The 14,408-nt window shown below is 45.5% G+C and overlaps 2 protein-coding genes across 2 annotated transcripts; both read left to right on the forward strand.

Moving 5' to 3' along the window:
- Nucleotides 1-1,633: 1,633 nt before the first annotated feature.
- On the forward strand, nt 1,634-5,939 carry LOC308521538 (uncharacterized protein C2orf78-like; the record flags this gene model as incomplete). The annotated part of the gene is made up of 3 exons (XM_081094611.1): nt 1,634-1,640; nt 5,038-5,775; nt 5,929-5,939. The coding sequence occupies 3 exons, from the start codon at nt 1,634-1,636 to the stop codon at nt 5,937-5,939; spliced, it is 756 nt and encodes a 251-aa protein (XP_080950737.1).
- Nucleotides 5,940-6,632: 693 nt separating this feature from the next.
- On the forward strand, nt 6,633-8,497 carry LOC308521539 (uncharacterized protein C2orf78-like; the record flags this gene model as incomplete). The annotated part of the gene is given in 2 exon segments (XM_081094612.1): nt 6,633-6,819; nt 6,822-8,497. Coding segments are annotated over 2 exon segments (1,863 nt in total).
- Nucleotides 8,498-14,408: the final 5,911 nt, after the last annotated feature.

A 14,408-nucleotide genomic window follows, 5' to 3' on the forward strand; every position in this document is an offset into this window, starting at 1 on the left:
AAAGTACGACTAGGAAAAAAACAAATGAACAAAACCAGAGCATTGACACACAGCATAACGACAATCTCTGTTCTGCAAACACACCAATGATTTATATAATTGAGCTAATATGACATAAAAGAAAATGAAAATATATTGAAGATTATACCTGTAGTGAGCAAAATGCCTTGCATTTGTTGCACTAGGTAAGTTGTGTATACATGTAAATTGTCTGTTGTCTTAATACAAAATGAGACCAAAATGTGTCAACATCTTTTCCACTGAACCTAAAATATCCACATGAATGTTTTTGTCCTGTACAATTTCACTTTGCCTGTCACCTAGTCTCCAAGAATGTCCTTGTCTTTCTCTAACTAGTCTCCTCCTCACTTTTGCCTGGCCGTGCACCCAAGCATGGCAGACAGAGAATCCTGGAGGCCCAAAGTTCTACAGCGCCTGTTGCAAAGGGGGAGGAGACTGCAGTAACTGCCACACTGGATCCACTTTATGAGAGAAGGAGAAGGGAAAACATCGTGAAGGCCTCTCGCGTATAATACAGCAGGATGCCTACATGGCCCAAGGAACCAGAGAGAGCAAATTACGTGGCAGAAGAAGTGCAACCAAAGGCTGGAAGAGGAAAGGTTTGCAGTCAGCTGACACCTAGCTCTGTGGTCGTTGCTTGTAATGGACAGAGCCCATTGGGGGAAGCGTCAGACACTACAAAGAAGACCCTGCTGCTGGAAGTGGACAGGGAGTAACATTCAGGAGTGTCAGAATGCAAGATCAAAGCTTCTCTACAAACAATGCCTACAATGAAGAAGGAGAAAAAATGAGAGTGGTAGGAGATGCTAGTCAACATAGCCTGGCCCTGCCCAGCCCTGGGGAGGTAGGATTCAAGGAGAAGAAACTACAAAAAAAGAGCCCTGGACCACATCATTCTGCACAAAATACACTCAAGAAACTTCATTTTACTGGTCAACCAACTGACAGAGAGAGCTCCTTAATCCCTCCCCTTGCTCCTCAAAAGCCACAGTAAATTCACTTATGACATGGACTGGTATGATTTCAGAACAACTGTAAGTGTGCAACCTAGATGTCCCTTTCCATTCTCTCTAAGATAGTAGCAATATATATAATGGTAAACATGTTATACAATATAATATGGAGAATATAAGCAACTAGTAGTTAATTATATTCATGAAAGTCTATAACAAACATTGAGATTATTTCCCTAGCATAAGAGCCTGGGAAAAGTGAGACTATCGCAGCTGTATTGTCATCTAGCCCATCTGTCCTGAGAGCTCAGCCATGCAGGTGTTGGTTTAGCTCCCCTACCACTCCCTCCATCCAATCCTGTCTTCTTGGGAACCTGACCTCCCGATTGGCTCTCTCATCCCTTTAAACTGCCTGCTTTGTGACATCATTCTCCCACCAAACCTACCACCACCTGGTAGAATCTTGGGGTGTCCATGGAGTTGTCTGTAAATAAATTTGGATCATCGCAACTGACCAGTGACCAGTAACTGGTGACCAGTGACCAGTGGCCAGTATGACCAGTGACCTTCGTACTGGACACACGTGCTCTTTGGCTTCAGCCACTGAGACATCCTCATCCCTTGCATCTAAAGTTGATATTTGCTCTTCTTCTCTGACCATGTCAGGTAAGGAGAGAACCTTTTTAAAGTTTTTCATTAGATGTTTGCCCCTAAATTTAGCAATAGAGTCAAAAGAGCAGAGAATAATTTGGGGAAATAGTGATTGAGAAGTCTGCAGACCTAATTTCAGTTGAGATTTTGACATCTACTAGCAATGTGACTTTGGACAAGTCATTGACTCTCTCACAAAATCTGTTTTGTCGTCATCTGCTACATTCGGATGTTAGATTGGCTGTGGACTCTAACCCCTTCCTTTTCTAATATGGAGTTTTAAAGAACACTCCTGTTGACAATGAAATCAAGACTTCTTGATAGTGTTTCAACAGCAATAGGAAGAAAACCTAAGTCATGGAGAAAACTAGCAATACATACATATATAGATGTATGATGTCTCATGTGTAATGATCTCCCACCACCAAGGTTTCAAGTTTAGTATTTTAAATTGAGTGCTGTTCCAAAGGTAATATTCATGTGGTTTTGGAGTTTGCTATCCAAAGTAGGATAACAGAGGAAATAGGGAGAGAGGATGGAGAGTACTGGGCTCTAAGAAGGCAAGTATTTCAATGTAAAAAAATTAGAACATTTTTCATCAGCACAGGCCTACAGGAACCAAGAGGGAGGAAAAAACACAACCGAGAAGGAGGGAAAAGTATAAAAATTAACAAGGAGAGCGTGAAAGAGCTCATGAGAACAAAAGGTAGTTTGGAATGGAATATTGGAGGGAACCAAAGATTTTAAATAAAAGCAGAAAGAGTAGAGGGTGAAATCAGCTCGAACTAGGGCAAAGTAATGTGGATCTCAGCAAATGCTTGCATTGATAGAATAGGAAAGAAAGTAAGGCTGGGGTAGGGTACCACTAGCCAAAGCCGTGTATCAACACAATCCTATTCAGTTGCCTGTTTTCTTATTGCCTCTCTGAACACAGATGGCATGTGACAGTTTGCAATATAAACATTTAAAAACGTGTTTCAGAAATGATGTTTCTTATATACAAGAAACTAAGAAAGGCGATTATCTAGAGCCGTGGTCGGCAAACTGCGCCTGGCGAGCCACATGCGGCTCTTTGGCCCCTTGAGTGTGGCTCTTCCTTAGCCTTAGGAGTACCCTAATTAAGTTAATAACAATGTACCTACCTATATAGTTTAAGTTTAAAATATTTGTCTCTCAAAAGAAATTTCAATCGTGGTACTGTTGATATTTGGATCTGTTGACTAATGAGTTTGCCGACCACTGATTTAGGGCATTGGAAATAACAGAATTTTCAGTGTTTCAATTCATTCTGATTTTTAAACTATGACAATGTTTCGTCTAGTAAACGAAATAATTTAAGACCTAACAGAAAGATATGTCCTAAATAGAATCAGAAAGAATACACCCTTTGTGTGATTAGTATGTTCGAAGTCAAAGATGCTCTTCATCTTCAAAGTTATTTTCTTCCTAACGCAGACAGCACGCTGATACACAGCCATTGCCTCATTTCAGGTCAGAGCTGCTTAAGGAAAACAAGAGAGCATCAAGCCCCGCTTCGCTAATTTCATAGTTCTCACAAAACAATTGTTTAGATTCTCTTGGGGATTCCTATATTAATGTGTGTTTTTTAAATTGAAATCTATTGATGATGGTTTTAAGACTTTGGGTACGACATCCTTTCCTGGATTGAAGATGATGACAATCTAGGCTTTAAGATAAATATAAAAACCTTCATGATACATTTCAACTGTTCTCTTCTCTTTGTTTTAAGGCTATTTTAATTGAAATACAAATATCTAATATACTAAGTATTTCTTATTTACTGGGGTATAGTCAGAGAAACACAAATGATTACAATAATGGAATTCCTTTACATTTACTTTGCTCTCCGCTTTAAACTAGTATTTACTGAACTATTGGTCTGCATTTATGGGAGGCACATATACATCAACAGTGGTTGCAGTGTGCTGCTTGTTATGCATTTTCTACTGATAGATCTCCTCTGTCCATATGTACTGGCTAAGAACTTACTCAAAATCACCTATTGTGGGTTGTTTCTGGTTAACAGTATTCACTACAATAGAATAGGCAATATTTACTTTTATGATACTGATGTATGAAACAGAACTTCATTCTGTAGTAAATTTATTAGGCTTTGACGTTTGCCACGTGCCTCACTTATGAGAAACTCACCGTCAGATAGCCATTTTGAGGTAGGATCAAAAATCAGGCATAAAGACAGTAAGAAAGACCCTTTAAGTTTACCAACTGCATTGAGCTTCTATGAGAATTATAGGAAGAGCACGTGAAGGGCACAGGCAAAATGAGACGCTGAAGATTGTTATGACAATTGATGTGCTGTCTTCCCATGGACAAACAAACACCTGCATCAGAAGTTCTATTGCTCTTACATGTTGGCAGTGTAATGCGCAGAGCTCTGGCAAGGAAGTGGGGATGTTTAGGTGATGGAAGCAGGTACTAATACTAACATAGGGAGAGAACCGATCCGTAGTTTCCTCACTCGTGAAATGAGAATGCTAGAACAGGGATTCTCCAAGGACTTCTGGTTCGAAAATGCTTTAATTCTACGAAAGAGCATACAAATCAATACTACTGTAGGTTCAAGAGCGAGATAGGTCAGGGAGTGGTTGCTTCTAGCCTGGAGAACAATGTATGAACCACACCACTTGGGTCTTGTGTACATTTTTGCTCAAGTGTTTATATTATATATAAACGCCTAAGCGACTGAATGATCAAAAGAGTGAATGACCAGTTGACTGGCCGCTATGACATGCACTGACCAGCAGGGGCAAACGCTCAACGCAGGAGCTGCCCCCTGGTGGTCAGTGTGCTCCCACAGTGGGAGCACCGCTCAGCTGACTGATGGGCACCAGACACCTGGGCTCATGACTGGAGCAGCTGCAGTGGAAGGAGCCTCTCCCACCTCTGCGGCAGTGCTGCCACTACCACCAAGCTGGAGCTGCCCAGCGCCTGGCCCTGGCTCGGGCTCCTTCCCGGTCCACCTGCTGCTTCCTGCACTACTACATCCCTCAGGTCAAAACCAGCAGTCCAATATCGCCCCAGGGGCCCCGGATTGTGAGAGGGCACAGGCAGGCTGAGGGACCCCACCAGTACATGATATCTCTATTTTATTGACTTCAGAGAGGAAGGGGGAGGGAGGGAGAGAGAGAGAAACATCAAGAGAGAATCATTGATTGGCTGCCTTCTGCAGGCCCCTTACTGGGGAATTGAGCCCGCAACCTGAGCTTGTGCCCTTGACTGGAATTGAACCCAGACTTGCTGGCCAGTGCTCTATCCAACTGAACCAAAAGAGCTAGGGCTGAAAGCAACAATCTTAAAATAATGCTGCTTTTTCACACATATTGTTTATCAATCTCTCTGATGTTTTTCATCACCCTCTTGTTCCCTACAGAGAATTCCAAAAATCCACCTTTCCTTGGAATTTCAACCTCTCTGCAACGCTCTCTTCCTGTGGAGAGCAATGCAGGAAGTGTCTGCAATTTCTACAGTGCCTCTGCTCCAGCCAACAGTTCACCATGGCTCCTGCCATCAGCCTCTGGCGCCTCTTTCCAACCTCTCATGGGTGGTGCCCACTTTTACCAACATTCTTGCACAACCATGTTGTCTCAAATTCCTGGCCAGAGCCCAATCTCCATTCCAGCTGCTTCCAATCCGAAAGTTTTTGAGTGGGCTCTTACAGGAGACACTGAAAAGAAGTCATCATCACTCAGAAACTTCACTGTGACTGTCACTGACCAGGACACAACTGTCTCCTCTATGTCTCTGGCGTCCCAGTGTGATAAACACTCAGATGCCTATAATATGGCCCCTCAGTATCCATCACTTTCTGTCAACCTTGTTCAGGGGGCACCCATTCAGGGACAGAGCCTGTCACATCCCTACCAGGTGGGAAATCATGTGTGTTACTACAATCAAGGCACAATGGACCCTCTGCTCTCTGAAGAGGGTGGTCCCTACCTGCAGTCCTATGGCTCTGTGTCTTACACAGAGAGCAGGGCCTCTGTCCCTGACCCAGGGATGGTCATGGTGCTAAAGGAGGCTCAGTCCACAAGTATGATACCACCAGCCTCCACCTGTGGAATCTGCTACTCTGTGCCTCCTCATCCCATCACACAGACAGGTTTTCAAGGTGAGTCCAAGCAGTCACAAGGAAGAGGAATAAGGTCAGCATTCAAAACTAGGGTCAATCTGCAGCTGTGAAGTGGTGAGTCCTCAGACAGGTAGAATGTAAGTCCTGTGACTTTCACCACTACCACCCTCAGTCAATGCCCCCCATTGTCAGACTCCTTATGAGGACACCTGACAGAGGTGGGAAGGTGGGAAACTAACAGCCATGGATGCTCCATGTAGGAGAACTCCAAGAGCATACCAAGGGACACCACACTTTCCACTGCCCTGCCTGATGAGTCCTCCTGTACTACAATGCCGCAAGAAACTCCCTTGATTTATTGTTTTAGTCTCTTTCTGAGGCCTTTCAGTACATTATTGTGATAGTGCCCATTGAACGTTCCATCACTTCCTGAGTTGACACCTGGATTTAGGATCATGTGTTCCAACATCTTGTCCAAAGCAAACAAGCCATTATCTCCCCTTGCTTATAGGCTTCATCAGGAAGAGCTCCATTCCCTGTCTTAGTCCTTGTTATGAAGTGTTTTCATTCACTCAGGAAAGTAGAGAGAATTACAAGGGTTCCATATGAGAATGAGAAACATTTCTTAAAAATCACTTTTATTTTTTATTTGACTTATAACAACCCTGTGAAATGCAAAGAAAATCCTTTAAAAAAATGACATCAAATGGTCACCATGAAGAACCAGAACAGTTGCCTTTTATCTCCTAGCACACGATGCTGTTCATGATCCTGCAAAAGAGCTTGTAGGGATGCCTTTCCCACTGTTGGAAGGCACATGATTGTTGCAATGGTGGTGCTGAGGGAGCATCTTATTGCCAGGGACTGACCGACTTCCCCTTGATTCCATTGTAGTGATGGAGACTTCCCTGGCATTGCAACTTCCAGGCCAACTATTTTATTTACCACCTACTCAAGAATTCCTCAAGTCCGGCAGTAACAGACATATCCAGGTACTTGAGAGTTATCCACCACCTCAGAGTGGGGACATGTCAATGTCACCCCTCGTCCAGAGTCCTAGTCACCTCCTGGCACTGCCTCCAGCTCAAGCCAGGAACAGAAAGAGAATAAGAATGTGGAGAATATTAAAACCAAGCTTCCCAAGCACCTGAATGAGTACCAGTTCCCAACAGAAAACGAAGCTGCTCCACTGCTCCCTTTAGAAGCCCCTGACATTCCACAGGTGCTGGCCTGCATTGATTGCCTTGGCCAAGAGGAGCAGCCTGGTTGTGACAACTCTGGTTTGGGAAAGAACAGCCTGAGTCTTAAGGACCAAGGGACACTTGAAAATGGGACTGAATCTAATGACAGTTTTGCAGACATCGACACCCTGGTGGAGGGTATTCACCTTCCACAGGTCTTAACTTCCTTGGATGACCTTGATCAGCCCCAAGGACCCAAGGTGATCAAAACCAAAGACACCAGGGGCCTCACGTTGCACGAAGTGCAGAAAAAGTCAAGTGTCAGAAAGACGTGCTCTGATCAAGGCAGGAAGATCAAACACAAAGCCTCTGAGTCTATCAGTGATGCTCCCAAGGCCAAGATCAAGCCCGAGAGCCCAGATTGTGTGTTTGTGGGAGAACTGGTTCCTTGCAATGCTGCAGCTGGTGGCAGGGCTCCTTCGAACATGGCCAAGCATTCTAACAGCAAACCTCAGAAAGCTGCAGCCAGCAGGACCAGCAATACGAAGAGACATGGGCAGGAAAACGCCAAAAGAAACAAGGAACACTACTCCAAGAGAGCTGAGGAGAGGAAGCAGTCAGGGAACAAAGTCAAGGCCGAGGAGAAGCCAGCCATTCCCAAGATGAAGAGGAAGAAAAGTCATCCTGAGTTGCCACAAGAGGCCATCAAAAAGCCTCGCAGCAGCCTCGGTATGCACATGCTGGAGTCTGTGCAGGTTTTCCATGCACTGGGCAAGAAGAGGGATGAGAAAGCTGACCTGTCTTCCTTGCGGGCCCTGGGAAACTCAAGCAACCCCAAAGGCCCCCAGCCACGCCCAGCTACCAAACCATGGCTGGTTTCTCCCCGCGAGGGCAAAGGTCCTGTGAAAACTCAAGTCAATCCCCAAAAACCATATGCAAGTGCTGACAAAGGGGCTCCACCTCCATCCCAGGACAAGCTGCCTTCTCCCGGGAAGGTCAAGCTGGTGCCATTGGTTTTTCCAACCATGGACAAGCCTCAAGCTCCACCTGTTCCTCGCAGGCCACAGTCTCTGGCATCATGTCGGCCTGCTGTGACCAACCCTGCCAAGCCTGCTGCAGTCAATGCATCCCTGCCAACTCCTGCATCTTTGATAGGCCCTGCCAAATCAGCTCAGCCAGTATCATCCAACTCAGCTGGAGCAGGTTTGAACAACCGCGACTGCCCTAGTGTCCCTCCGCCTCCTGCTTCTAGGCCTGGGACCTACAAAGCCTCATCTTGTGCTTCTTTCCAGCGGGAGCCTGTTCACTCTGCTGTGAGCCAGCCCCGGGCTCCGCTCAAGCCTCACAACCACTATCTACTCCAGGATTTCGCCCTCCAACCAATTCCGTGGAGGAAATCTGAGGTTCGGGGGCCAGTCATGTCAACACCCATCACCAATGAGCAGAGGCCAGATCGAGAGGCCATGAAGAGGAAGGCTCAACTAGAGCGTGAGAATGCTGCCAAATTGGGGGAAATGCAGCATTTCATTGACAGGGAAAAAGAAATGGACATTTCTCTGTACTATGGCTATGTGATGTAGGAGATGCTGGGAGTACTGGTGCTTTTGTGTACCTGCTGTTTTTCCATAGATAGATAGATAGATAGATAGATAGATAGATAGATAGACAATAGAGAGATAGATAGATCATACATAGATAGATAGGTAGATGGATAGATGGATAGATAGATAGATAGATAGATAGATAGAAATTTCTCAATCTTGGTATATTTTATAACGTAATAAAATTGAATAAGTATTATAAATTAGCATTTAATAATAAAGAAGTATTTTGTGTTTTGAGATGCTGTTAACTGTGCTCTTTCTTTGGTGGGTATGAGGATCAAAGGCTGCACGATAAGGAAAGAACTGGAAGTTGGATCGGTGAATGAGGGTCAGGGGGTAAGCACCGTGGGAAGAAAGGAACTTGGGCCATGGCCAGAAAGGCCAAAAGCGGGGAGAGGTTATGGATCTATAAAGAGAAGCAGGAGGTGGGTGTATGGCAGAAGTGAGAAGCAGGATCTGAGATGAGTGCTAAAAGAGGAAAATTTGAATAGAGTTGAGAGGGCAGAAGCTGAGTCTAGGTTGACCAGGAGCAATGTAAAAAGTCTCTTGGGAAGTTGGCCTTATGTCTCATGACCACTAGATAAGTATTTCAGAAAACAGATTCAGGACACATTTCCTATGGGTTGGGTTGCCTTATGCATATATGATTGCAGTTGGGGAAAGTGAGAACAAATTAGGGGACTCTACCAGATGAGTGGCAAGGGCTTAGAGTTATCCTGGGGAAGCTGATAACAGGGGCCTACAGAAGTGAATGTCTGCAGTAGGAGGCCCACCCAGGACAGGACGTGGGAAATAAATGATCATTGACTGCACACCTAGGTCCAGGCCCATGAGTACACCACTTCAGTTAACCTTCACAACATGCAAGGCCAGTATCCCTGTGTCACTTTACCGGAGAGGTTCAGTAATGGGCTGAGGTCACACTGCATGCAGTAGAGTGAAGCCTCCATTGGAGGCCTGTCTCTGAAGGCTTCAGTATTTGTAAGTGGCCATAGGTCGCCCACCTGGCTTTCAGAACACAGCATCCAGAGCTTACTGGTGCATGAGATCAAACGTCAGATGAAGCCTAAACATTAACTTGAAGGGCAAGCTAGGGCCTGCTGCATGATCCCAGGCTGCACATGCCGCCTTGTCTAAACACCACCATCAACTGAGCAAAGCCCAAGAGAAAAATCCCGGGAAGCATCCATGTCCACTGGCAAGAGCAATAGGCACACTGGGTCTCAGGTGAGAGCCCCCTCACTGCAGTAGCTGGGGATTCCCATGATTTCCATGGGAATACTGAAAAGGAGAGACTGGTCTGGACTGCAGATATTTAGCTCGTAGTGTTAGTCTCATATTACATATTAGCATCAGAAATTTGGCAATGTAATGCAGGATTCCAAGAGGGAAAGCCTTGAAAAAATTTATAATTTTAAGCCATATCTCTACACTGCAACACTTCCCACAATTTCTTCTCAGGTAAGAATGCACCATCTTTGAAAAAACTCTTCTTATCTAATAATAGACAAACATGGTAATTGACCATACCTCCGCTCTACTTCCCATTGGCTAATCAGGGCGATATGCAAATTATCTGCCAACAAAGATAGCGGCTGGCAGCCAGGCAGCTGAAGGGAACATGAGGCTTGCTTGCTCCAGTGATGGAGCTAGCCAAGGTTCCCAGGCTGCTGCAGCCGGGCTCTGAGCTCCAGTCTAAGCAACAATGTTGCACTTATAGAAGCTAAACAAACCCCAGGTACCTGCTTTCAGCCAGCTGGCCTAGGAGCTGGAGCCGCAACAAAGTTTCAATTACAGAAGGTAAATAAATCCCAGAATAAACAGAAAAAAAGAAAAAAAGGAGTGACTGGGAGCTTCAGTTGCAGGCTTGGCCCGCCTGAAAACAGCCCTCAGCCCCTCATCCAGGCTGGCCAGGCACACCAGTGGGGACCCCCACATTAAAGGGGGTGCAGGCAGCCTGAAAACAGCCCTCAGCCCCTCATCCAAGCTGGCCAGGCACCCAAATGGAAACCCCCACCCTGAAGGGGGTGCGGGCAGTCTGAAAACAGCCATCAGCCACTCATCCAGGCTGGCCAGGCACCCCAGTGGGGACCCCCACTCAAAAGGGGGTGCGAACAACCTGAAAACAGCCATCAGCCCCTCACCCAGTCTGGCCAGGCACCCAAGCTGGACCCCCACCCTGATCCGGGACACCAGTTAGGGCAAACCAGCCGGCCCCCACCCATGCACCAGGCCTCTATCCTATATAGCAGGGGTCCTCAAACTTTTTCAACAGGGGGCTAGTTCACTGTCCCTCAGACCATTGGAGGGCCAGAGTGTAGTTTAAAAAAAACACTATGAGCAAATTCCTATGCACACTGCACATATCTTATTTTGAAGTAAAAGAATGAAGCGGGAACAATTACAATATTTGTATTTGCATGTGGCCCGCAGGCCGTGGTTTGAGGACCCCTGCTATATAGTAAAAGGGTAATATGCAAACTGACCCTTACAGCAGAAGGACTGGGAATGACTGGTCACTATGACACACACTGACCACCAGGGGGCAGACTCTCAACGCAGGAGCTGCCCGCTGGTGGTCAGTGCGCTCTCCCAGGGGGAGCTCTGCTCAGCCACAAGCCAGGCTGATGGCTGCCAGCACAGCGGTGGTGGTGGGAGCCTCTCCTGCCTCCTCAGCAGCGCTAAGGATGTCCGACTGCAGCTTAGGTCTGCTTCCCGCTGGCAAGTGGACATCTCCCGAGGGCTGCCAGGCTGCCAGAGGGATGTCTGATTGCCATCTTAGTCCCAGTCCCCCAGGGAGCAGGCCTCAGCCAGCAGGTGGTCATCCGCCAAGGGGTCCCAGACTGAGAGAGGGCACTGGCCGGGCTGAGGGGACCGCCCACCCAAGTGCACAAATTTTTGTGCACTGGGCCTCTAGTATCTCATAAGATGAAATGTTGGCCTATAAATGAAAAATGTGGCTTTGGAGATTCCATCTGTAGGAGCTATCTTCTTCTGGCTTCTTGGCCTCTTGGGTCACACACTTCATACACAATGGAAGTAAAAAGCCCAAGGTGGATTGATCCAGGCACCCTAAAAGCTTACCATCAAGAGAAACTACTAGATTCATTGACTTCCTCCCCCAAGCCAGCTTAATCCATAGATAGCATGGGGTAAAGTAGGTTTACAGTTGAGTATGGGAAACACAGACTTTATGGTTGTATGATTATTTATACATAATTGTACTATTTTCCACACACACAACTGTAAACCTACTTTTCCCCACCCTGTGGAAGCCTGGGTTAGCAACACAGCACTGTCTTCTCACAGTCACAAGAGGGCTAGTGAGAAAAGCACTAACCAGGGGAAGAACAACAGAGGCACCCAGGCCACACTGGGCTGACTGTACACATCTGTCCCTTTTGTTTGTGTGCACAGCATAACTCACCACAGTGTCCTTTTTCACAGGCCCCTTTTTAAGTTTCTCCACAAAATCCATCAGATCAAGCTAGTTCATGATGCTTCAAGATAAACGCCTCAAGGGAGAAATATGCAATATGTCTTACCATGGTGGAATCTTTGAAAATAAGACTAGGGTGCTGCTGGGAATGCAGACTGGTGCAATCACTGTGAAAAACACTAAAGATATTCCTCAAAAAATAAAAGGATAGAACTTTCATTTGACCTAGTGATCCCATTTCTAGGAATAAATCCTAAGAAACCAGAAACACCAATCAAAAAGAATATATGCCCACCTATGTTCAAAGCAGCACAAATTAAAGTAGCTAAGATTTGGAAAACAGCCCAAGTCCCCATGAGCAGATGAGTGGATAAAACAGCAGTGGTACATTTACACAATGAAATACTATGCGGCTGTAAAAAAAGAAAGAACTCTTACCATTTGCAAAGCATGGATAGACCTGGAGAGTATTATGCTAAGCTCAATAAGCCAGAGAAAGAAAGGCATTACATAATCTCACTCATATGTGGAATCTAATGAACTAAATAAACTGATGAGCAAAGTAGACCTAGAGATATAGAAGCATGGAACGGATTGACAAAATTTAGAGGGAAGGTGGGGGTGTGGGTGCGGTGTGATGAACTGGGGAACTTGTATGCATGTATGCATAGCCCATGGACACAGAAAATGGAGTGGTGAAGGTAGAAGGCGGGATGGCAAGAGTGGGGTGGGTGGAGGGGTTCCATGGAGGGAAAGACAAAATAGAAAATAAAGGTGACATCTCTAATACAACAATAAAGATGAATAAATAAATAAAAAGTACGACTAGGAAAAAAACAAATGAACAAAACCAGAGCATTGACACACAGCATAACGACAATCTCTGTTCTGCAAACACACCAATGATTTATATAATTGAGCTAATATGACATAAAAGAAAATGAAAATATATTGAAGATTATACCTGTAGTGAGCAAAATGCCTTGCATTTGTTGCACTAGATAAGTTGTGTATACATGTAAATTGTCTGTTGTCTTAATACAAAATGAGACCAAAATGTGTCAACATCTTTTCCACTGAACCTAAAATATCCACATGAATGTTTTTGTCCTGTACAATTTCACTTTGCCTGTCACCTAGTCTCCAAGAATGTCCTTGTCTTTCTCTAACTAGTCTCCTCCTCACTTTTGCCTGGCCGTGCACCCAAGCATGGCAGACAGAGAATCCTGGAGGCCCAAAGTTCTACAGCGCCTGTTGCAAAGGGGGAGGAGACTGCAGTAACTGCCACACTGGATCCACTTTATGAGAGAAGGAAAACGGAAAACATCGTGAAGGCCTCTCCCGTATAATACAGCAGGATGCCTACATGGCCCAAGGAACCAGAGAGAGCAAATTACGGGCAGAAGAAGTGCAACCAAAGGCTGGAAGAGGAAAGGTTTGCAGTCAGCTGACACCTAGCTCTGTGGTCGTTGCTTGTAATGGACAGAGCCCATTGGGGGAAGCGTCAGACACTACAAAGAAGACCCTGCTGCTGGAAGTGGACAGGGAGTAACATTCAGGAGTGTCAGAATGCAAGATCAAAGCTTCTCTACAAACAATGCCTACAATGAAGAAGGAGAAAAAATGAGAGTGGTAGGAGATGCTAGTCAACCTAGCCTGGCCCTGCCCAGCCCTGGGGAGGTAGGATTCAAGGAGAAGAAACTACAAAAAAAGAGCCCTGGACCACATCATTCTGCACAAAATACACTCAAGAAACTTCATTTTACTGGTCAACCAACGGACAGAGAGAGCTCCTTAATCCCTCCCCTTGCTCCTCAAAAGCCACAGTAAATTCACTTATGACATGGACTGGTATGATTTCAGAACAACTGTAAGTGTGCAACCTAGATGCCCCTTTCCATTCTCTCTAAGATAGTAGCAATATAGATAATGGTAAACATGTTATACAATATAATATGGAGAATATAAGCAACTAGTAGTTAATTATATTCATGAAAGTCTATAACAAACATTGAGATTATTTCCCTAGCATAAGAGCCTGGGGAAAGTGAGACTATCACAGCTGTATTGTCATCTCGCCCATCTGTCCTGAGAGCTCAGCCATGCAGGTGTTGGTTTAGCTCCGCTACCACTCCCTCCATCCAATCCTGTCTTCTTGGGAACCTGACTTCCCGATTGGCTCTCTCATCCCTTTAAACTGCCTGCTTTGTGACATCATTCTCCCACCAAACCTACCACCACCTGGTAGAATCTTGGGGTGTCCATGGAGTTGTCTGTAAATAAATTTGGATCATCGCAACTGACCAGTGACCAGTAACTGGTGACCAGTGACCAGTGGCCAGTATGACCAGTGACCTTCGTACTGGACACACGTGTTCTTTGGCTTCAGCCACTGAGACATCCTCATCCCTTGCATCTAAAGTTGATATTTGCTCTTCTTCTCTGACC

This window comes from Myotis nattereri (genome assembly GCF_964212035.1).
Source record: "Myotis nattereri genome assembly, chromosome: 6".
In the NCBI taxonomy this organism is placed as follows: Eukaryota; Metazoa; Chordata; class Mammalia; order Chiroptera; family Vespertilionidae; genus Myotis; species Myotis nattereri.